The following is a 23,988-nucleotide window of genomic DNA, read 5'->3' as shown; positions in this document are numbered from 1 at the left end:
CAATGTAGGTGCCACACTTGGCCCATGGTACTTGCCACATAACAGAAGTATGCAGGGCTTACTCAGGCCCAGATGATTACGTACGAGAACAAATCTGAAGGTCTCAGCTATCAGGCAGATACTTCCTACCTCTGCAGGTCTGCCCTCTGACCATTTGGTTGTGATGGTTTAGAACTTCCTTTGGCTGAATAGAGTTTATTCCTGACAGAAGTGAAAGGAGTAAGTGAAGAGACCATATTGTATAAGGCATAACGTTCATATACCAACTATTTAATCTGTCTTGATCTAAGTTTTTAACCCTTTGGCGGAGTGAAAAAGCTTTCCCCGTCTTATATGGAGACTTATGGTAATAAGCACAGGACTCCAAAAACAGAGAAAAAAAAGGCATTTTGTTTGTTTTTAGAGCCATAAGAGTGCCCTTTAAAATATGCTCATTCTCAATGACTAATTTCCTTATTTTTACAATGAGCAAAATAAACAGAAAATATTCTCTTTTAATGCCCAACCTTTTCTACTTTAATTGTTGTACTGCCAAGCTCCCTAAAGGCAAACAGAAGACGTGGAAGATTTCCCATTGATTACATATCCCCAAAAGTATCGGACCTTAAGAGAAACAAAATTAGGTGATCTGAAAAAAAGAGGATTATTTGGTACCGTGTAACAGGGAAAACCCAAACAAAAAGGTGCCTTGTGAACTTCCTTCCCGGAAACCAAGCCTAGCCTGATCCTGGGCAGACTCAAGGTGCAGGTCCAAATTCATGGAAAAGCCTGAGAGTCTCTTCCTCCAAGTATCTCTTTCTTAGAAAAGCTGCCTAGTTTAGAGTAATTTCTAGTTTAATAATCCCTAGTGGTTCTGAATAGGTCATTCAGTTACCCTGTCTCTAGCACTTTGGGCTCTTGAATTCACTATGACTCTCACCTTGTTTTCTGGGTAGATGACTACCTGTAAACTATGTCTGTTAGACCGTAAGCCAAGTTTTTAGCTGTACTACAAGAAATGTTGGCTCATTACAGAAACGCTCTTCATACTCGCTTACAACTTACGACACCAAGAGTTTTCCATTCAGAATGTGTTACCCCAAGAGTCATTCTAAAAGAATCTCTTCTCCAACAAACCTGCTCCTCATTATACTTCCTCCTCCATATTCCAAGAAAAGCATTTCTTGACAGTGTTACAGCCCGCATATTCCTGCTGAAACTGTGGAACTAATTGGTGATGGCAAAGTACGGGGACCGGCATAAAATGTGGGGCCGCACGGCAGAGACTCCCGGGGCTTGATTGCTGTTTGGATCTGATTTGCTGTTTCTAATTCAGTTGCCCTATTCTATGGGGATGTCAAAGGAATAGTGTTTTTCTTTTTAAATAGTGTCTTTCTTCCAAAAACTGCATTCCCAACAGATACACTTTTTTACAGAGGAGTAGCCTCACCCACGACTAAAATGTCACAGTTCCTTCAGAGCGAGCTGGTACTGTTCACAGGGCACAGCAGCAGTAGGCAGGGGAACGAATCCAAACCGTGAGGCAGAGCAGCAGAGAAGGGTGGCCGCAAGACTCCAGTTGGGGACAGGAGGAGGTCAGAGTGTCAGCCTTTTGTGCCGACACAACCACGTTTTTGCGACATTATGTCATCCCCTCAGTTTCCTTCTTCCTCATTTGTCTCATTGCAAACTCTTGGGACCATGTTTCTGTCATTTTAGAAATAGATCCTAAATTAAGTTAGGCTTGCTGTTATTTTTTTAAAAAAATACTCTGGCTGGATCTACTGATACCAGCAACCCCAGATTATCCTCCAATGAATCATCTCTAAGTGACACCATTGTGATGCCCGTTACCTTGCCAATGCTTGCCTGCTAATTGATAAGTATGAATTAAGGACCTGCTCTGTGCCTCAGTTTTGAAATAGAAAAAGAAAACCAAAACTTACTGGGAAAGCAATTCGCATAAAGCAAATAGAACTATTTAATTAAGTGCTAGATAATAGGGTCAGAAAACTAGAGGGATGTAAGATTGGAAAGAACAGGTAAGATCATTATAGGTTAAGGTTAGTCGGGCAGGTCTTGTGTGGGATGTGGATTATGAAATTTGACCGTAAGTGCAGGACTTGCATTTGAAATGCAGGAAGGAATTTGGTATTCCACATGTTGGTAATATTCTCATATTCCTATATTCCACAGGTTGGGCATAGCAGAAAGAAAGGCATGGGTGGTGAGGAGCCCACAAGAGCACCCAAAGAGGTGATGAGGGTGACTAGATGATGTACACTCCAGCCAGAGGGACAGGTTTCCCCTGCCCCCTTCCAGTTATCTCTGCGATATTTCCCAGTTGAAACCTAACACATTTTTTTTTTCATTTTAAAACATTGGCTTCTGTAAGAAAATCTTGTCATAGAACGGATTCCTAGAATCCAGGATTGGTAGAGACTTTGGAAGGTCTTCTAATCTGAGGACTCATTTATCCTGTTTAGCAACCTACAGAAAGATGTTTTATGTCTCTCTCGAAGCTATGCCAGTGTGTTCTTGATCCACTGTAAGTTATATTTGAATTTAAATCTCTTCTTTCCTCGATGGTACCAAAAATGACCCTTTCCTAAAATACCTAAAGTACTCCATGCACTAGGTCAAAGATCAAACCCCACCCGAGCAGGTTAAACTATCTGAGCCTCAGTTTGTATTTAAAATCAGAAGAGTCAGAGTATACGCATTCAGTGGTTATTGTGAGAATTCATGTACATAGAGCACTTAGCATGATACAAAGGCGACTCATAGACAGTGGTGCCCTTAAGTTATTTTTAATATTGTCATACAACAAATGAGAGAAAGAGAGTTACCGTATATTTTTCAGAAGCCTGGAAAGGTGATACGTGTAAAGTTTTTTTGGGTTAAGGGAAAGATCGACAAAATTACCATCTTGAACAGATGTGAATTACATACAAATGAGATGAATTCCTTGTCATCTTCCAACTCAGCTTGTCAGTTGTTCCCGTTGTAATTCTCTAAGAAACAGGCAAGTGTGAACAGCTTTTTCCAGAAGACAATTGCCCGTGCACATGCCCACACGATTCTTCCTGCAGCTCTTTTTGCTTCTCTTATTGTTCACTTTTCCCCAATTTGGCTTCTCTCTGCAGCCTAGATCCCCAGGACACCCACTTATTGACCTCTGTATCACTCCATCCCATGACCACTGATCAGCTTTCCCTTGCCAACTCATCCCACATGGTGTCGCACGTGCCCTCCCTGCTGTCCAGCACCAGGTTTTTGCCAATTCTCCCTCATTGACCAGGGTAGAAACTTAGCTAGTAGATACCTAAATTATTCCATCTGCTTTTCTCAAACTAAGAGGGTAGGTCTCTTTTTCCCACCTTGATAAAGCTCTAGGCCTTTTCCTGAAAATGCAGTACTTTCCTAACGTTTTCTGATCCAGGAAAACAGACAAGCAGATCTTTTTTGAAACATTTTGCAATGACAGCAGTGTGAAGGCACTGGAGTAGGTGCTGTTTTCCTTATAACTGAGACCCACTGCAAATTCCTTCTAGACATCAAATGCCAACCGACATTTCTTTAGAACCATTTAGTCTCCATCTAGAAGTAATTGAAGAATATTAGATTTAATGCTCTTTAAAAGTCATTAAAGATGTTTAGGTACAGAAGCATTTATAGACGTCAAGAAAGTATACATCAAGGACCATGAAAAAAATCAAATCTAGCCCGTCTTACTTGGATCAGAGCCTCACATTGTTGGTTTGAAAAGTTTAAGGCGAAAAGAAAAAGTTTAAGGAATGAAGAGGCTGACTCTTCATGTAGATCCTCTTTCATCCAGTGAAAATAGATATGTATTTGAAGGTGTAAAAGTGAAAGGGGAAACACATGCATGGCATATGTGATACCTGGGCCAAGACATAAGTAGACTGATTTTTCCAGGCTCGTGTCCAGATAAGTTATTCAAGACTGGAGCCAGGAAATCATTCGGAGTCAGAGAATGGTAGCTCAGGAGAGGACCTTGGACATCATATCTTCCAGTCCTTAGAGGTTAAATGATCAGTCCGAGTTCTAGAAACGGGACCACCCACACCCTAGGTCTCCGACGTTCTTGATCTCCTGCTTCATATTTCCGATTCATTCTCTCTGGGCCAGTCCACCAATAAGAGTCTTGTTAAAAATGAGCAGCCAGATGCCAGGTAGATTTTGTGGCTAGACCAGGTCCCTTTGAAGCCAGGAAACTGCCAACTCCCACCCGTGGCCTCAGGGCTAAGTCTGGCCTCAGAGCCAGTTTGGATCCTGTTCTCAGTCAGGGGACGCCAACTCCTGGCTTAGGCCCCTATAACTTTTCTGTGCTGTCATTCATTTGTGTCCAGGGATCTGTTTTTATTTGTTTTCATTCTTGAGACTGTTACCGATTGGAGAATGGAAGGCCCCTCCTCTATTTAGCTGTAACCAAAGGAAAGTATGGGTCAGAAAGTGAATTTTCCAGCAAGGCAGGTTTGTTTCAGGCAAACCTCTGAGTCTATTAGGACTGGTTAAAACTGCCAATTGTGCACACATCGCCTTTGAAATAATGATGTGAGTTCAAAAGTCACAAGCTTTCAGGATGGAGTGTCCACATACAAGTTCATTAAACTGGTTTTGGAGATTGCCCTTGATTACATGTAGTCTGTAGATATGGCAGAATACAGATAAATTATAAAGAAACTATAAACTACCTATTACTCCAGACACTCAGAAATTAATACTAAGACTTTTTTCCCCCTACAAACCCCCTTCCTCCGGAAACCCACCCCAGGCAGCGCGGTGCCGCCCTGTCGCTTGCGGTTAAAAGGGCCTGCAGGCAGAGAGCAGACAGCCCCAGTTAGGCGCAAGCCCGTGCTGTGGCGCGGCAGCCTGACAACACCCCCACCCGGTCCCCCACCCCTGGCAACGTCACCGGCAAACGCAGCGGAGGCTCAAAGGCAATGGGAATACTAAGATTTTTTTTTTTTTTAATGCATATCCTTCTCTTTTTCATAAAGTATTTTTTTTAATGGGCTCATGTTATTCAAATTGTATTGTAGCTTACTTTTTCTCTTCATTTTTCCTGAATATCTTGCTAGTAATCACCTGATTTTGATGAGTAGTATGTATGCATTTAAACTAAGCTTGAGAGCATAAATTTCACAAATAATGCATAGAACATGCCAGATACTGTACTAGGCCCTTGCCCCAACCACAACCTGGACCGGATGGAAAGTCCAGAGATGAGTTGATGGCTGGGGGCAGTCTGGCCACCCTGGAAAGTGAAGACTTAGCTAAATTGCCTCCTGCCCTGAGAGCTTCTAGAGTTTTCATCAGAGTACAGAATAAATGAGTGAGAGATAGAATAGAAAGGGTGAGGTAGAATGGATAAGAATGTATGGAATGAAAAAGGCAGTTTGAATCATTTCAGCAATAAAACTAGGACTTTCAGATTCTAGATTGCTTCTTACTGATCAAAACCTTTAAATCCCTGGGGACAGCTTTGTGGATGCGACTCCCAGCCCAGATGATTGGAGCACTGAGGTACCAACACAGGGCAGGGTTGCCGCCTCCCCTACTGGCGAGCAGTATGACCCTGGGTAAGTCACGTAGGCTCCTAGGTCTCAGTTTCCTCACGTGTATAAAGGGAATCATATTAGTACATATTTTATAAGCTTGCTCTGAGGATTAAGTGAGATAATCCATGTCAGGTACCCCAACAGTACTGACACGTGGTAAATGCAGTAAATATTGATCATGGCTTCAGTAACCACAGTATGTAGCCTGTAAAGCAGGGGTCTCCAAACTGCGCCCATGGGCCAACTGCGGCCACGATCCATTTTTTATTGGCCCGCAGCAAATTCCAAATATATATTTAGTTTACTTAAATAAACCAGGAGAGGCAATACGTACTTCACCTCGAGTGAGTGGTCCAGCTGTTTGTGTATTTTACCGCATATGGCCCTTGGTAAAAAACGTTGAAAAAAGTTTGGACACCCCTGCTTTAAAGCATCATTTTAAGGGAAGATAAATTGGGCCATCTGGGAGCTCAGTATCTGAGTGATAAGTCACATAGAAATGCATTAAGAAATGTGAAAAATCTTGAAAGTGGAAGTTCTCCATTAGTCACGCATAAGTAAAGTATTACTGGAGTGTGGTGTGCTGGTAAAATAATTCTTAGTGAAGTAGTGCTTGAGGATTTTGTCTCCTTTGCATTATAAATTATGTCTAAAGGACTTCATGAATTGTCTTATTTCATTGATTCTAAGTGACATACTTTCCACATTTGAAGATCTCTATATCAGGATAGATCTTATATTCAATAGCGTGTGATATTTAACAGTGTGTTTACTTTCTTAGTAGTACCTCAAATAATACAACTTAAAATTGATTGCATCTGAGATTTAATAAAATATGTCCAATTCTTTGTTTATTTGGGGCTGGGGAGGCTTTCGCTTGGTTTTTGTAGTTATTTATTTTATTTCTAGTAATTGAAAACACCAGTGTTCTTAAGAGCATTGTTCATCAATATTTAACTGCAAATTTCTTTCCTACTTTCCTATAATCTCATCTATTTGGGGGGAAACCTAAAAATCAATATTGGTGACAGTATTTTATACATTAATATCAAAGCAAAAAATATTGTCACATATTAATATTTCTCCATTTGTATATGGAGCACTTTAGATTATAAAACCCAGTTTATTCTTTTGTAATGCTAGACTGGTTACTTGATCTTCAAATGCTACTATCGTAGCAGTCATTAATATAACAATGTAAACACACACACAACATAGATATGTAACAAATATAATAACAGAGACTTCAGTTTATTTAACAATTTCCACTTATTAAATCTCTTAAAAGGGTTCAATTCAGGCTTGTTGATATATTAAAAATTTATAAAATCCATTAAATAATATAAATGTGATGCTTATTTCCTGCTTAGAGTTTTAAAAGTGCATTTTAAGTTAATATTATGTTTATCCATCATTAGAAAATGCTTATCTAATTATAAGGATTTCAAAACTACCCCATCCTCCAAAAGAAAAAGTATCTTTTTGCCACTGGAAGCTATTGTAAAATCTTTTAGAAGCTTGAAAAGCATGTTGCTTAAAGTCTTTTTGTGTATTTATTTTTTCAACTATAGTTGACATGTAGTATTATTTTATATTAGTTTCAGGTCTACAGCATACTGGTTAGACATATATATAATTTATGAAGTGATCCCTCCAATAAGTCTAGTACCCACCTGGCACTTTCCATAGTTATTACAATGTTATTGACTATATTTCCTATGCTTTACTTTACATCCGCGTGACTATTTTCTAACTACCAGTTTGTACTTCTTAATCTCTTCACCTCTTTCACCCAACCCCCATCTCTCCTCCCATCTGGCAACCATCAGTTTGTTCTCTGTATCTATGAGTCCATTTCTGTTTATTTTGTTCTTTAGAGTCCACATGTAAGTGAGATCATATGGTATTTGTCTCTCTGTCCAACTTATTTCACTTAACATAATATCTTCTAGGTCCATCCATGTTGTTGCAAATAGCTAGATTTCATTTTTTATGGCTGAGTGATATTTCATTGTGTGTGTATGTGTATATACATATCAGAAATTCTTTATCCAATCATCTATTGATTTCCATTGCTTCCATATCTTGGCTATTGAAAATAGCACTGCAGTGAAAATAGGGTTGCATATATCTTTTCGAATTAGTGTTTCGGATTTCTTTGGATAAATACCCAGGAGTGGAATTGCTGGGTCATAAGGTAGTTTTGCTTTTTAACTTTTTGGGGAACCACGATACTGTTTTCCATAGTGGCTGCACCAATTTGCTATCCCACAAGGATTCCCTTTCCTCCATATTCTCCACCAACACTTGTTTGTTGATTTATTGATGATGGCCATTCTGACAGGTGTGAGGTAATATCTCATTGTGGTTTTAATTTGCATTTCTCTGATGATTAGTGACGCTGAACACCTTTTCATATGTATGTTGGCCATCTGTATGTCCTCTTAGGAGAAATGTCTGTTGTGGTCCTCTGCCCATTTTTCAATTGGATTGTTTGTTTCTTTGGTGTTGAGTTGTATGAGTTTTTTAATAAATTTTGGATATTAACCCCTTATCAGAGACATCATTGGCAAATATCTTCTCCCATCCAGTAGGATATCTTTTCATTTTGTTGATGGTTTCCTTTGCTGTGAAAAACTTTTTAGTTTGATGTAGTCCCATTTCTTAATTTTTTTCTTTTGTTTTCCTTGCCTGAGGAGATATAGCAGCTAAAATATCACTAACGGCAGTGTCAGAGTTTACTTCCTATGTTTTCATCTAGTTTTATGGTTTGGGGTCTTATTTAAGTCTTTAATCCATCTTGAGTTTTCTGTATATGGAGTAAGAAGGTGGTCCAGTTTATTTCTTTCTTTTTTTTTTTTTTTTTGCCTGTGTATGTCCAGTTTTCCCATCACCTTTTATTGAATAGACTGTCTTTACCCCAATATAAGTTCTTGCCTCCTTTGTTATAGGTTAAATGACCACATAGTGGATTTATTTCTCGGCTCTCTATTCTGTCCCATTGATCTATGTGTCTGTTTGTATGCCAATACCCTGCTGTTTTGATTCCTATGATTTTGTAGTATCGTTTGATATCAGGTAGCATGATACCTCCAGCTTTGTTCTGCTTTCACAAGATTGCCATGGCTATATGAGGTCTTTCATGGTTCTATATAAATTTTAGGATTATTTGTTCTGGTTCTGTGAAAAATGCCATTGGTATTTTGATAGGGAGTGCATTGAATCTATATATTGCTTTGGGTAGTGCAGAAATTTTAACTATATTAATTCTTCCTATTCATGAGGGTGGTATATGCTTCCATTTATTTGTATCTTCTTCAGTTTCTTTCTTTAGTGCTTTATAATTTTCCAAGTGCAGGTCTTTTACCTCCTTGGTGAAATTTATTCCTAGTATTTTAATTTTTTGATGCAATTGTAAATGGGATTGTTTTCTTAATTTCTCTTTCTGATAGTTTTCTGTTGGTGTATAAAAATGCAACTGATTTCTGAATATTTTGTATCCTGCTACTGAATTCAGTCATCAGTTCTAACAGTTTGTGTGTGTGTGTGTGTGTGTGTGTGTGTGTGTGTGTGTGTATTCTTTGGAGTTCTATATATATAGCATCATGTCATCTGCAAATAATGACAATTTTACTTCTTCCTTTCCAATTTGGATGTCTTTTGTTTCTTTTTCTTGTCTGCTGCTATGGTTAGGACTTCCAATACTATGTTGAATAAAAGTGGTGAAAGTGGACATCCTTGTCTTGTTCCTGATCATAAGGAGACTGATTCTAGCTTTTCCCCATTGAGTGTGATGTTGGCTGTGTGTTTGTCATATAGGGGCTTTATTTTTTGGGGATATGTTCCCTCTATTCCCACTTTGTTGGGGGTTTTATTATAAATCAGTGCTGGATTTTGTCATATGCTTTTTCTGCATCTATTGATATGATCATATGATTTTTATCTTTCATTTTGTTTATGTGATGTATCATGTTCATTGATTTGCAGATATTAAACCAACGTTGCATGACAGGAATAAGTCCCACTGGATCATGGTCGGTGCTCATTTTCCTGTTGAATTCAGCTTGCTAATATTTTGTTGAGGATTTTTGCATCTGTGTTCATCAGAGATATCGTCCTATAGTTTTCTTTTTTTGTAATGCCTTGCTGGTTTTGGAATTAGGGTAATGGTGGCCTCATATAATGAGCTTGGGAGCCTTTTATCCTCTTGAATTTTTTGAAATAGTTTGAGAAGAATAGGTGTTAATTCTTCGTTGAATGCTTGGTAAAATTCACCTGTGAAAACATCTGGTCCAGGACTTCTGTTTTTTTCAGAGATCTTTGATTATTCATTCTGTTTTATTAGTAGTAATCGATCGGTTCAGGTTTTCTGTTTCTTCTTGATTCAGCCTTGGAAGACTATATGCTTCTAAGAATTAATCCATTTCTTCCATATTGTCCAATTTGTTGATGTATAATTGCTGGTAGTATTTTCTTATGCTTTTTTTTTTTTTTTTTTTGTATTTTTGTGGTGCCCATTGTCATTTCTTCTCTTTCATTTGTGATTTTATTTGGGTCCTCTCTCTCTTTTTCTTGATGAGTCTGGTTAAAGGCTTATCAATTTTATTTTTTCAAAGAACCAGCTCTTGGTTTCATTGATCTTTTGTGTTGTTTTTTTAGGCTCTATTTCATTTATATCCACTCTGACCTTTATTATTTCCTTCTTTCTCACTTTGGGCTTTGTTTGCTGTTTTTATTCCAAGCCCCTTTAAGTGTAAAGTTAGATTGTTTATTTGAGATTTTTCTTCTTTCTTGAGGTAGGCCTACATTGCTATGAATTTCCCTCTCAGGACTGCTTTCACTGTGTCCCATGGATTTGGAGGCCATTATGTCTTCATTTTCATTTGTCTCAAGGTATCTTTTGACTTCTTCATTGATCTCGTTGTTAACCCACTCATTGTTTAGTAGCATGTTATTTAGCCTCCATATGTTTGTGTGTTTTTAGGATTTTTTTTTGGTTTGTTTGGCTTTTTGTAATTGATTTCTAGTTTCATACCATTATGGTCAGAGAGGACGCTCCACCTGATTTCAATGTTCTTGAATTTATTGAGACTTGTTTTGTGGTAACATGTGGTCCATCTTGGAAAATGTTTCATGTGCACTTGAAAAGAATGTGTATTCTGCTGCTTTGGGGTGAAATGCTCTAAAAATTTCAATTAAATCCATTTGGTCTAGTATGTCATTTAAGGCCACTGTTTGTTTATTCTCTGTCTAGAAGATCTGTCTGTTGGGGTCAATGGGTTGTTAAAGTGCCCTCGTATGATTTTATTACTGTCAATCTCTCCTTTTGTTGGTTAATATTTGTTTTATATATTTAGGTGCACCTATGTTGGGTGCATAGATGTTTACTAGGGTTATATCCTCTTGTTGGATTGACCCATTTATCTTTATGTTTTTCTTCGTCCCTTATTATAGTCTTTGTTTTAAAATCTATTTTGTCCAATATAACTATTGCTACCCAAGCTTTTTTCATTTCAGTTTGCATGAAATATGATTTTCCTTCCTTTTATTTTCAGTCTATGTGTGTCTTTCTATCTGAAATGGCTCTCTTGTAGACAGTATATATATATGGGTCTTGTTTTCTTATTCATTCAGCTACCGTATGTCTTTTGATTAGAGTATTTGATCCACTTACATTTAAAGTGATTATTGATAGGTACATAGTTATTGCCATTTTATTATTCATATTTTTTATTTTCGTATGTTTTTCCCCCTTTTTCTTAAAGATGTCCCTTTAACATTTCTTGTAATACTGGGTTGGTGATAATGAATTCCTTTCATTTCTCTTTTTTTTTTTTTTTTTTGGTCTGAGTAGCTCTTTATCTCTCCTTCAGTTTTAAATGATATCCTTTCTGGGTAGAGTGGTCTTGGTTTTAGGGCCTTGCTTTTCATGACTTTGAATATTTCATGCCACTCCCCACTGGCCTACAAAGTTTCTTTGTGTTTGTTTTTACCTCCCTTGAAGGTAACTAGTTGTCTTTCTCTTGTTACTTTTTAGATTTCTCTCTTTGCTTTTTAATTATGATGTGCCTTTGCCATTTTAATTATGATGTGCCTTGGTGTGGGCCTCTTTGGGTTCACCTTGTTTGGCACTTTCTGCATTTCCTAGCCTTGTATGTCTATGTCCTTTGTCAGGTTAGGGAAGTTTACAGTTATTATTTCTTCAAACAGGTTCTTGATCCTTTGTTCCCTCTCTTCTTCTTCTGGAACTCTTCTTCTGGAACTTCTGGAACTCTTCTTCTGGAACTTCTGGAACTCTTCTTCTGGAACTCTTCTGGAACTCTTCTTCTGGAACTTCTGGAACTCTTCTTCTGGAACTTCTTTTTCTTCTGGAACTCCTATGATACAAATGTTGTTACACTTAATGTTCCAGAGATGGCTGAAACTATCTTTGGGTTTTTTTTTTTAGTATTATTATTATTATTATTATTATTATTATTATTATTTTCTTTTTGTTGTTCCGATTGGGTGTTTTCTCCTGCCTTGTCTTCCAAATCACTGATTTGATCCTTTGCTTCATCTAGCCTGCTGTTGATTCCTTCTAGTGTCTTCTTCATTTCAGTTGTTATATTCTTCATTTCTGGCTGATTCTTGTTTATGGTTTCTGTGTCCTTTTTAATGCTTACTATGTCTTTGTTGAAGTTCTCACTAAGTTCCTTAAGCATTCTTATAACCAGTCTTTTGAAATCTGTCTCTGATAGGTTGGTTGCCTCCATTTCATTTAGTGTTTTTTCTGGAGTTTTCTCCTGTTCTTCTGTTTGGGACCTGTTTCTTTGTTTCCTCATTTTATCTGCCTGTCTGCGTTTGTTTCTATGTATTATGTAGATCTCCTATTTCTCTCAGTCTTCATAGGGTGGCTTGACATAGTAGGTGTCCTGTGTGGTCCAGTGGCACAGTCTCCCTGATCCCAGCACTGTGTGCTCCAGGAGTGTCCCTTGTGTGGGTTGTGTGCCCTCCTGTTATAGTTGAGCCTTGATTGCTTCTGTCATGTCAGTGGGTAGGATTGACTCTCAGGCTGACTGGCTATGAGAATTGGCTATGCCCATAGTGTATGAGCTGCTGTGTGGGGGATGACCCCTCATACAGGCATTCACCCCACAGGCTCTTGTGCCTGTTTAGAACACCCTTTGGGTGTGCTGCTTGTGGGAATGATCGGGTGGTGCTCTGTTTTGGTCAGAAGCCAGCCTCTGGGTGTGTTGTTTCTGTTGCCTCTTGGGACGGTCTCTTGTGTAAGCCTAGTTCAGCCATTGCCTGTAACCAGCCCAGGGCTACTTGGTAGCAGCTACACAGCTATATGTGATTGGTTGCTGCCTTTGCTGGACCTGGAGGCATGTGGGGTGACTTCATTGTGAACTGAGGCTGGCTGCCACCAGTTTCGGGTGTGGGGAAGCTTAGCAAAAGGCCCAGGGTCCCTCTACATCTCTTGCCACCTGCCAATAAGGCTCAGCCACTGAAAGAGCCTCCTTAGATGCTTGGGTCTGGGCTGGTTGCCCTGGTGCTGGCTGTGCCTCTGGTGCTGTTGCAAGAGTTGGGTGGGGCAGAGTCCCAGGGAGTCACTGGTGTGAGGCGAGTGGTGTTCACAAGATTAATGCAGATTCAGGTATTGCGCCAGTGCCAAGCTTGTGGCTATTCTGGGAACCGCCCAGAAAATTCCATGGCCAGCTGCTGCTCACTTCAGCCTTCAGATTCCTGAAGATCTATCCAAGAAAGGCTGCAGCATGATCTGGGGTGACTTCCCATCACCAAAAGTGTCCCAGGCAGACACACAAGCCACAATGGGCCGCCTGCTGCTGAAAAAGCCTCCAGCAATGTGCGGGGTAGGGTTGGTTACCCAGGAGCTGAGAGTGCCCCCAGCAATGCCATGGTAGGTTGGCAGGGCAGGGTCCCAGTGAGTCCCCAGGGTAGGGTGCGTGGAGTTCACTAGGCTGGTGTGGTCTCAGATTTGGCCACGTTGGGGAGGGCTCAACACAGGAAAGATGGCACCCACCCATAGGTTACACTTGAGGTGGGCTCCACACAGGGATAGTGGTGGCTGTCCCTCTAGCTCTCACTCTGAAGCTACACAACTCAGTCTTTCCCTGTATGTCTCTCGCGCCTCTTCAGTTACTGCCCCTCCACTGGAGCCCAGGGTGAGTGCCTACAAGCGAGTGAGTTTGTGCACAGCCCCTTTAAGAGGACATCTGGGTTTCCAGCCACCTTCCATCTCACTGGGATGGGTGGAATCCTCATGATTTTCACAGTCTGACATTGTGGGGACTCCTCTTACAAGCACTAGACTGCTGGGCTGGGGAACCCACTCTGAGGCTGGGATCCCTCACACTTCAGGGGGAACCTCCACTGCCAAAGGATCCCTCCTGATGCCAACCACTACCCGTGGGTGTGGGGTCAGTCTGTTTTGCATCTCCACCCCTCCTACCATCTTGATGTGGCCTCTTCTCTACATCCTTAGTTATGGGGGTTCTGTTCAGCGGCTCTTCAGATGGTTCTCGAGGTTGATTGTTCTATAATTTAGTTGTAATTTTAACGTGGTCATGGAGGTAGCAGGCACAACCTTTACCTATTCTGCCATCTTTTTCCACCTGCTTTTTGTATATTTTTTTAAACACAGAAAACTTGCAAGTAATTTTTATTTTTTTTACATTAGTTTTTCCCCAAATTTTTTTATATACACATAACATAAAATTTGTTATCTTAACCATTTTTAAGTGTACAGTTAAGTGATGTTAAATATACTCATATTGTGTAACGATCACCACTATCCATCTCCAGAACTCTTCATCTTGCAAAACTGAAACTGCATACCCATTAAAAAACTCCCCAGAGCCCCCTTTCCCCAAACCCTGGCAATGACTGTTCTACTTTTTCTTTCTCCCATGCCCAAGCCTCTGGTTACCACCATTCTAATCTCTGTTGCCCTGAGTTTGGCGGTTTTTAATTTTAATTTTTTAGATTCTCCATATAACTGAGATCGTGAAATATTTGTTTTTCTGTGCTTGGCTTATTTCACTTAGAATAATGCATGTCAGCCTCATCCATGTTGTCAAAAATGGCAGATTTCTTTCTTTTGTAAGGCTCCATAATATTCCACTGTGTGTGTGTGTGTGTGTGTGCACTATATAATATATTAACATTTGTATGTATGCAAATTGTATCTATTGTATATATTATATTTAATATTAATATATAGTAATCTAAATATATGTGGGTATAAACTATATAAATAATGTATATGCATAAGATAAATAATACATATGTATATATATCTCACATTTTCTCTATGTATTTATCCATCAACATTTAGGTAGTTTCCATGTCTTGGCTATTGTGGATAATGCTGCAGTGAACATGGAAGTGCAGATATCTCTTTGAGATACGGATTTCATTTTCTTAGATATATATACCAAAGTGGGATTGTTGGATCAAATGATAGTTCTATTTTTAATTTTTTGAGGAAACTTCATAATATTTTCCATAATGGCTGTACCAGTTTACATTTCCATCATGGGTTTACAAGGGCTCCCTTTTTTCTACATCCTCAACAACACTTATCTTTTGACTTTGATAATAGCCATTCTTGACAGGTGTGAGGTGATATCTCATTGTGGTTTTGATCTCCCTAATTATTAGTGATGTTAGGTATCTTTTCATATACCTTTAGCCATCTGTATTTCTTCTTTGCAAAAATGTCTATTCAGTTACTTTGCCCATTTTTTTAAATTGGGTGATTTCCTTTTATTTGTTATTGAGTTGTAAGATTCCTTATGTATTTTGGATATTAACCCTTTATCAGATACAGGATTTACAAACATTTTCTCCTGTTCTGTAGATTGCCTTCTTGTGTTAATTACTTTCTTTGCTGTGCAAAAACTGTTTAGTTTGATGTAATCTCATTAGTTTATTTTTGCTTTTGTTGCCCATGCTTTTGGTGTCAAATACAAAAATAATTGCTAAGACCAATGCCAAGGAGCTTTCCCCTCTTTTCTTCCGGGAGTTTTATTGTTTTGGGTCTTCTATTTAAGTCTTTACTCCATTTAGACATTGGTTTTTGTGCATTGTATGAATCCAATTTTATTCTTTTGCATGTGGATATTCAGTTTTACCAACACTATTTATTGAAGAGACTATCCTTTACCATTTTGTATTCTTGGTGCCTTTGTCACAAATAGCTAACCATAAAAGTGTGGATTGATTTCTGAGCTCTCTGTTCTTTTCCATTCATCTGTATGTTTTTTTAAATGCCAGTACCATACTCTTTTGATTACTATAACTTGGTAATGTAGTTTGAAATCTGGAAGTGTGATGCCTCCAGTTTTGTTCTTGCTTTCAAGCTTGCTTTAGCTATTTGGGGTCTTTTGTAGTTCCATATGAATTTGGGGGTTCTTTTATTTCTGTGAAAAATACCATTGGATTTTTTAATGGGATTGCATTGAATCTATAGATTGCTTTGGGTAGTTTGGACATTTTAACAATATTAACTCTTCCAACCCATGGACACAAAATATCTTAGTGTTTATTTGTGTCTTCAATTTCTTTCATCAGCGTTTTGTAGCTTTCAGTGTATGGATCTTTTACCTCCGTGTTTAAATTTATTTCTAAGTTTTTTATTTTTTTTGATGCTATTATGAGATTGTTTTCTTAATATCTTTTTCAGATAATCATATATTGATTTTATATCCTGCAATTTACTGAATTCATTTATTTTAACAGTTGTTTGGTGGAACCTTAGGGTTTTCTGTATATAAGATCATGTCATCTGCAAACAGAAACAGTTTCACTTCTTCCTTTCCAATTTAGATGCCTTTTATTTCTGTTTCCTGCCTAAGTGATCTGGCTAGGACTTCCAGTATAATGTTGAATAGAAGTGGTGAGAGAGGGCACCCTTGTCTTGCTCCTGATCTTAGAAGAGAAGCTACCAGATTTTCCCTATTAAGTATGACATTAGTTGTGAGCTTGTCAAATATGGCCTTTATTATTTTAAAGTACCTTCTTCTATCCCTAATTTGTTGAGAGTTTTTGCATGAAATGGTGTTGAATTTTGTCAAATTCCTTTTCTCCATCTATTTAGATGATCATATGATTTTATCCTTCTATTAATATGGTATATCACATTTATTGATTTGCATATGTTGAGCCATTCTTCCCTCCATTTATAAAATTTTATTTTTTTTAAAGAATGCAGTGACCATTTCCACCGATGCCTTAACTTGAAAGGGCTTTCATTTTGATTGCTTGGAAGCAAATTTTGATTTATAGGTAAAATGTATATACTTATGAGAGATCGATAAATCCATAGCTTTTTGAGAACCCATGGGGATATTTTATAAAGTATTTAATAATGCCTTTCCTGAAACCAAATTTAGTCTTTATCTTAAAACCTTTAGAGTTTATAAAATATTTCATTCACACTTTAAAAAATTCAACTTTATCCCTTTACAATAAGACATTACTGCTAACAAACACGATAGTCATTAACTCATTCTCTTTGGTTGTTGCGGTATAGTCTAGTATTTGATTCAACCTTTCATTTACTTTTATCAAGCAAATACTATAACATCAGTGAGAGAATTTTGGAATGCACTTTGGAATCAATTAGCTCCCAACTAAAGATCATGTAAAATGACACTGATTTTGTTTCTTGATTACAGAAGCAAGACGTAGCCATTGTGGAACATTTTGGAATACAGAAAATATATTTAAATAGAAGAAAAAGGCACCAAAAATTTAAGCACATTAACCATAATCACTATTAACATTTGAATGTGTTTCCTTAATTTTTTCTTATATACACTTTATATATGTATTAATAGGAATATTTGTGCATTCATATAGCATATATAAAATCTTATATATATGTATTATATTGTATATACAGTTTACATTTTTTAACTTAAGATTAGATCATAAATACTTCCACATATCATTAACTATTGTTCAATACCTTTTTTATTACTGCATAATATTTCCTTTTATGGACACTGTCATTCGTTCAACCATTCCTTAATTGTTGGACATTTAGGTTGATCCAAATTCTTTTAATATTATAAATTCCATCAAGCATAAAACTGATACAATTGAGGTACTACTGAGGGAGGAAAACACAAACATAAAGTAATAAACGGAAGCACTACTGAGAGAGATGACCATCATGGTGATGTGCCAAGTGGAAGAGACAGTAAGATCCAAACCAGAGAAACTCCTTAGTGGCAGAATACGGGAGTAATGGTGAAACTGGGCCCTAGCTGTAGAAACAGAAAGGGAGAGACGGATATGGAAACTGTTGTGTTAGAACCTGGGCAGGACTTGGCAAATGATGGACGCTTGGGAGGTATGAGTCAAGAAACACTTCAAAGTTTAATTTGTGTGATGGGGAAAACTAATGCCACACACAGAAAGCATAAGATTTGGAGGAGGGGCTTGTTTGAGGGTAACTTTTAGCATGTTGCATGTGAGCCATTGCCTTGACATTGATGGTCGGCTCAGCAGAAGTGAAGTGCTGATGAACCCTCAGGGCTAGAGATGAAAGTATACGTCATAAATGAATAGACAACTTAATGGCAAACCCATGTGAATACTTGATACATTTAAGGGCGGTTCAGCACACATGGAGGAAAATAGTTGAAGTTTTTAGCAATGACCCATATTCTTATGAAAAGAAAAGCAATAAGAACCCGTAAGAGAAGGGGGGTGAGGGGAGAGAGAGAGAGAGAGAGAGAGAATACATGAATGAATGAGAACTTGGGTAATAGAGTTATTAAGATCCCAGGAAGGAAGAGAACGTCAGTAATAAATTGCACAATGCTAAGAACCTGTCTATGCTGAAGACAAGCTACTGAAAGGTTAATTGTAACTTTAAAGAAAATTTTCTTCCCCCACTGGTGATATGATCGTAAGCCAATTTTAAACGTGCTTGGGAGTAAGTGGGTTTTAACTATGATTTTGAAAATTCGGTGGTGAAAGGAAGGAAAAAGTGGACTATGCATCTGAGGCAGTCAGAGGAGGGGTGGGGGTCGTGGGGGTATGTGTGCCCTCATGTGCTGCCGCTTCGGCATCTGTTCTCCTTCACAGAATGTCTCCTTCCACCACGTCCAGCCCTTCACCCTAAAGCTGCCTAAGAAATAGAAAAGAATGACTTCATATAAGGCAACTTGCCTTGTTAGCCTGTTTGAAAAAAAGAAAGAAAGCCTTTACCTTTTAGACTCTAAAAAATTTAGAGCTTTCAAAGGGATTATATATTCAAGGGGGGGAAATCTTTTTTTCAGGCAACCACTGAGGAAACTGAACCAAACAGTCAAGAAGATGAGAATGATGGTGAAAAAACAGAAAAAGGGAATACAGAACTTGCCTCATCAGGTTTGTTTCATAACAGACTAGTTTTATGGTAAATCATAACATAATGGAAATAGAGGCAAGAGTTTCTCCTACTGAGCCATAGACAGGTAGTTTAGTCAGGCTCCATAACAGGTGTGGTTGGGCTGCCATCTAGAGGCTTCCTGTGGAAATTCTGACCATATGATTTATCTTGCTGTAAAAACAGGAGCCCATGATTTTTTGCTACCTATTTTGTTTTGCTGTGCTTTTTTTCTTTCAGAAGCTGTGTCTCTATTATCATAGAGAAGATTATATTTCCCCAAATAAATGATGCTAAAAACTGAGGGCCATATTTTAACACAGTAACAGCAATAGATAAAAATGTATCATAAAAATAGACACGGAAATAATGAGCTGGTGAATAGTTTAAAAGAATAAAGTAATGCCACAAATATGTGAGCAGGAATAGAGACCCCCGTTCCCTAAAGTAATTTTCTCAATACTTGTAACATATTTCTTCTTTTGATAAGCATAAAAACCTCTTAACCCTCTTCTTATGCCAAATTATTTTTAAATGGCATTTTAAAACAAATTAAATGTCATAACTAAAAATTTTAGCATATGCCTTTCAAACTAGATTACACCTCTTCATTTTGATACGCCCCTTCAAGTGGTGACTTTTCCACCACTCTGGAATGTACCTAATTCTTCTTTGTATATCAGAAAACACTTTATTTTCATCACATTATACCAGGGGTCCCAAAAAAAAACATATACACACGGCTTGTGTTCATCTTTTGTTATCGATATATATTGAGTATTACAATTTTAATATACATTTTTCCTTTCTTAAAATGTGTATACATTTTTTGGCACCCTCTGTATATACCTCACAATCCTTAACACATTCCGATTATGAAAATGTAATGTTAAAAAGGAGCATTGAAGTACAAAAGGAAGAGTCAGGCTTCCGCTCAAGTCATTTGGATGGAAGTTATCTGTAGATGTTCTCCCATCTAAACCATCTACATAATATTTCTGGTCAGCATTTTGTTTCCTGTAGTGTTATTCACATGTAAACTCAGACTCTTATTAAGAACTTAAGTTTTGATAGTGGGGTGCTTTGATTTGTTTTATGTTGCTTGATTTCTTTAATAATATCACGAAAGAGCCTAGAGAATTCTGGCATCTTAGTCTCATTTATACTTCTCATCACACAGTCATCCAACTTCTTATTGCCCGGGGCAGGAAATAGACGCAGGGTACTTACGGCCTCGGAGGTTAAGTGGGCTGTTATATGGTTGTCTTCTTCTTATTTATGTTTCTGAATATAACTCCATTTCAGAGCCACAACATTTTACAACAACTGTGACTCGATCCAGCCCGACCGCAGCCTTTGTGGAGTTCTCCTCCAGCCCCAAGCTGAAGAATGATGTGCCAGAAGAAAGAGACCATAAGAAACCAGATAATGACATGAGTGGAAAGGTGGAGTTGGTGCTGTCACAAAAGGTGAAGTACATAGTGGATTAAATCCAAAATTAGTGTTGCTTCCTCTTGTAGCTGGCCGCTGCTGTGGCCCTTGTTCATCATGACTTATTTCCTCTCCCTACTCTTTTTTCCTAGCTTTAATCTGTACATGTTTATAAGTAAAACTATACTACATATAATTTACATATAGAAAAATATACACATTAGTCCATTTGGGCAGTTATAACAGAATACTATTGATAGGGTAGGCAGAAAAAATAGCGCTGCGGGGAGAGAGAGGGAGGAAGGGAAGAAGAAATTGAAGGAAAACAGAGGACGGAGGAGATGAGATCATCCTTAAGAAACAGTACAGCAGCCAGACCAAGCAGAACTAGATTTCAGTGGCAGAGAGCAGATCCAGGACGCCATCTTGCCCCTCAAGGTGAATTTTAGCTAATTATCAGGGATTATAATATTATTAGCATTGAGGTTAGTGTGAAAATCCCCACCCCCTGTGCAGCCATGACAGTTCCAACAAGAGCCAAATAAGGACAAAAATCCCTCCTTCTGAGGGGAAAGAGTGGTCAGCAAGGACCCGCCTAGGACCCACCTGTATCACCACCCCTAAATCTCGAATATTTCGTGTCCTCACTTTAGAAATAACAAATTCCTAAGCCTCTTTGTTCTTTCAGGAAATTGCTCTTCTCCAGGCAGGCCTGCTTGCTCTCTCTTCTTGAGAGTGTACTATCCTCCTTTTAATAAATCTGCTGCTTGCTTTGCTTATTCAGTGCATCCTTGAATTCTTCCCTGCGATGAACACCAAGAACCCGGTTTCTGGCAACACCTTTGACTGGGTGACTTATAAACAATAGATTTTTGTTTCTCAGTTCTGGAGGATGGGAAGTCCAAGATCAAGGCACTAGCAGATTTGGTGTCTGGTGAGAACCCCCTTCCTGATTCACAGGCGGCTGTCTACTTACATGGTGGAAGGGACGTGGTAGAAGGGAAGAGGTAGCTCTCTAGGGCCTCTTTTATAAGGGCACTAATTCCATTCATGAGGGCTCCACCCTCATGACTTAATCATCTACCAAAGGGCCCCACCTCTTAATACAGTCACCTTCTGGGTTAGGATTTCAACATGGGAATTTGGGGAGAACACAAACATTCAGTCTATAGTTACATGTTTTTTAAATTTATAGTAATACATATAAATATCTATCAAGTAATACATGTAAATATATAAAAATAATATATAAATAAAAAACATAGAAATAGAAAAAGTCACTGAAACCTACTTATTAGTAACAATTGGTATATATTAATATGTTACATATATACATGGTTTATTTTATTTTAAATAATTTTAATTATAAAGAATTATATACATTTAAAAGAAAAGTGTAATATAAAAATAAGTTATAAAGCTTTGCGATTACATTTTAGTTTGCTATGCATAAGCTTGCTTATTTGCAGCTTACTACAGACTCTTTCCAATATTTAGCTATTTTATAGCAGCAATACTTCTGATGCCTCTGGATTTGAATAACAAGAAAATTAGAAAATTATTATTCTGATACAATGGGTTTTAAATTCTTGTCTTTATTAAATTTATGTCTTATTTGGAGTCTTCTTCATATTAATTTGGTTTGTTTTCAGGCACAGAGTTTAAGAGTCTTCATCTTTTATACCAGTTGTTCTCAACCTTGGCTACTCTTTAGAATTAAAAATAATACCAAGCACACTTCAGCTCAAATAAATGAGAATTTCTGGGATGGGGCCCAGGCATCTGTATTTTTAAAAGCTCCCCAGGTGATTCTAATTGGCCAACAAGATAGAGAACCACTGACTTGTGTACTGGCATACTATATGTAATAATATTTCAACTTTAAAAATTGACCCTAAATTTGCATTTGACTTGAGAGTGAAAAATTACCACTTATACTTCTGGTTCATTCATCATTTAGTCAACCAATGTTGACTGTGAACCTAGTACTATGTGTCAGGCACTGTACTAGATACTGGCTATTCAACAGTGAACAGACACGGCCCCTGGCCTCAAGGAGCTGAGAGTGCTGTGTCCTTGGTAGAGCCTCAAAAATGCTTATTGCCTTGCTGCCTTTTGGAAATTTCAGACTGTATAGCTATTCCCCATTTTTATACATAGAGAATTAAAGAATTGTAGGGAGATCTGAAAGGAGGAACTAAACTGTAGGAAAAATGTTGGGGGCAGGTAGAGTTTCCTGTCTTTACAGGTTTTGCCTTATCTACCTCACACTTATAACCATTACTATTCTTCCAAATTGACTTTTTGTTTCACTTAAATCTCAACTGAAAGGAAAACGCTATTTCATTGCTAGATTTTTTTAATCAAACAACATGAATACTATAACTAAAAAGTATTCATCTGCATACCTCATCTGTGTAACGTCATCTGTGACCTATCTTTGGACCACCAGTGTCATATCCACCCTACTATAGAAAAATTGTCTTCAGGAATTCTTAACTCTGTGTGTGTGTGTGTGTGTGTGTGTACGCGCAGGGTCCTGCCTTGAATCCTTTGACCATCTAATAAACATCATCTCAGAGTAATATTTTTTTAAAGCATAAAATACATAGTATTACCAAGTTTTCCTTGGTATCAAGTGATACAAAGTATATCCACCATTTGAATTCTGTTCTGTGGACTCCAGGTTAAGAATTCTACTAGTTGATTAGCAAATGGAATAATGGTCTTGAACCCCACGCTTTTCTCACACCATGTGAATTTTTCCTCCTTCTCCTTTCCCTGTTTTACAATTAGCTCTTAGAGAAAGGGAAAAAGGGGATTACAGTGGTTGCAACAGCTTTTGTTTTCTAACTTCACTTGAGAGTGGTACCTTTGTAAAACAAAGTGCCCATATACACAGACTGGACTTTTTACATAGTGGTCATTTTGAGCATTTCTGCTATTAACTGTTTCATTTACAACTAGGCACTATCCAAAATATATTTTTATCAGACTCGACTATGGAAGAAATGAAGTTAAGATATGAGGGTTGTCAACTTGGATAAGTCTAGGCCTTAAGCTTTTGCTGCACGTTTAATACTGAAGTTCACTTGGATGCAGAATAAAGTGATTAACAGTATTTTCTTCAGGATTCCATTATGGTTGAATATGTTATTCATACGAAAAAATAAAATCCTACTGAGAAGAAATTCTAGACATTAAATTAGCCTGAGGACCAAATCATAGATGAGGTTATGATGAAACAAATTGCTCTACTTCACTTCAAGCGTCACTTGCCTTATTGGCTGTTGGGAACACAACGTCCAGGCAGAGTGAATCAGAGGAAGTCCTGTAAGCAGCTGATACAGCCATGCTCCTCATTCAGATATTTGGTCAAAGTCTACTGACTTCTATTTTAGACACTAGTTTAGTCATCTGGTCTTTCAGCCATCAGGTGATTAGAAGCAAAAAATCAGAAAGAGGATGCTTCTAGCAAAGGCCTTTCAGATTGAGGAGAAAAAATAAAATTAAATAGCAATAACAAGAAAAATCTATTTTTACAAAGCAAACATAAGAATTTTTGAAGCCTGTAATTTTAGAACTATTTACCAGGAGGACAAGTAA

The 23,988-nt window shown here is 37.9% G+C and overlaps 1 protein-coding gene across 29 annotated transcripts in view; it reads left to right on the top strand.

Moving 5' to 3' along the window:
- LIMCH1 (LIM and calponin homology domains 1) overlaps positions 1–23,988 on the top strand; it is a 352,720-nt gene that overhangs the window by 296,910 nt on the left and 31,822 nt on the right. For all 29 annotated transcript variants that reach the window (XM_081061235.1, XM_081061234.1, XM_081061258.1 and 26 more), the window contains 2 exons: positions 18,863–18,953; positions 20,257–20,420. In XM_081061235.1, coding sequence (XP_080917361.1) covers positions 18,863–18,953; positions 20,257–20,420 — 255 coding nt within the window. The remainder of the gene's footprint in view (positions 1–18,862; positions 18,954–20,256; positions 20,421–23,988) is intronic.

The sequence above is a fragment of the Rhinolophus hipposideros genome, assembly GCF_964194185.1.
Source record: "Rhinolophus hipposideros genome assembly, chromosome: 1".
NCBI classification, from domain to species: domain Eukaryota; kingdom Metazoa; phylum Chordata; class Mammalia; order Chiroptera; family Rhinolophidae; genus Rhinolophus; species Rhinolophus hipposideros.
Note: the sequence above shows the minus strand (reverse complement) of the source record. Positions and strands in the feature narration are given on the sequence as shown.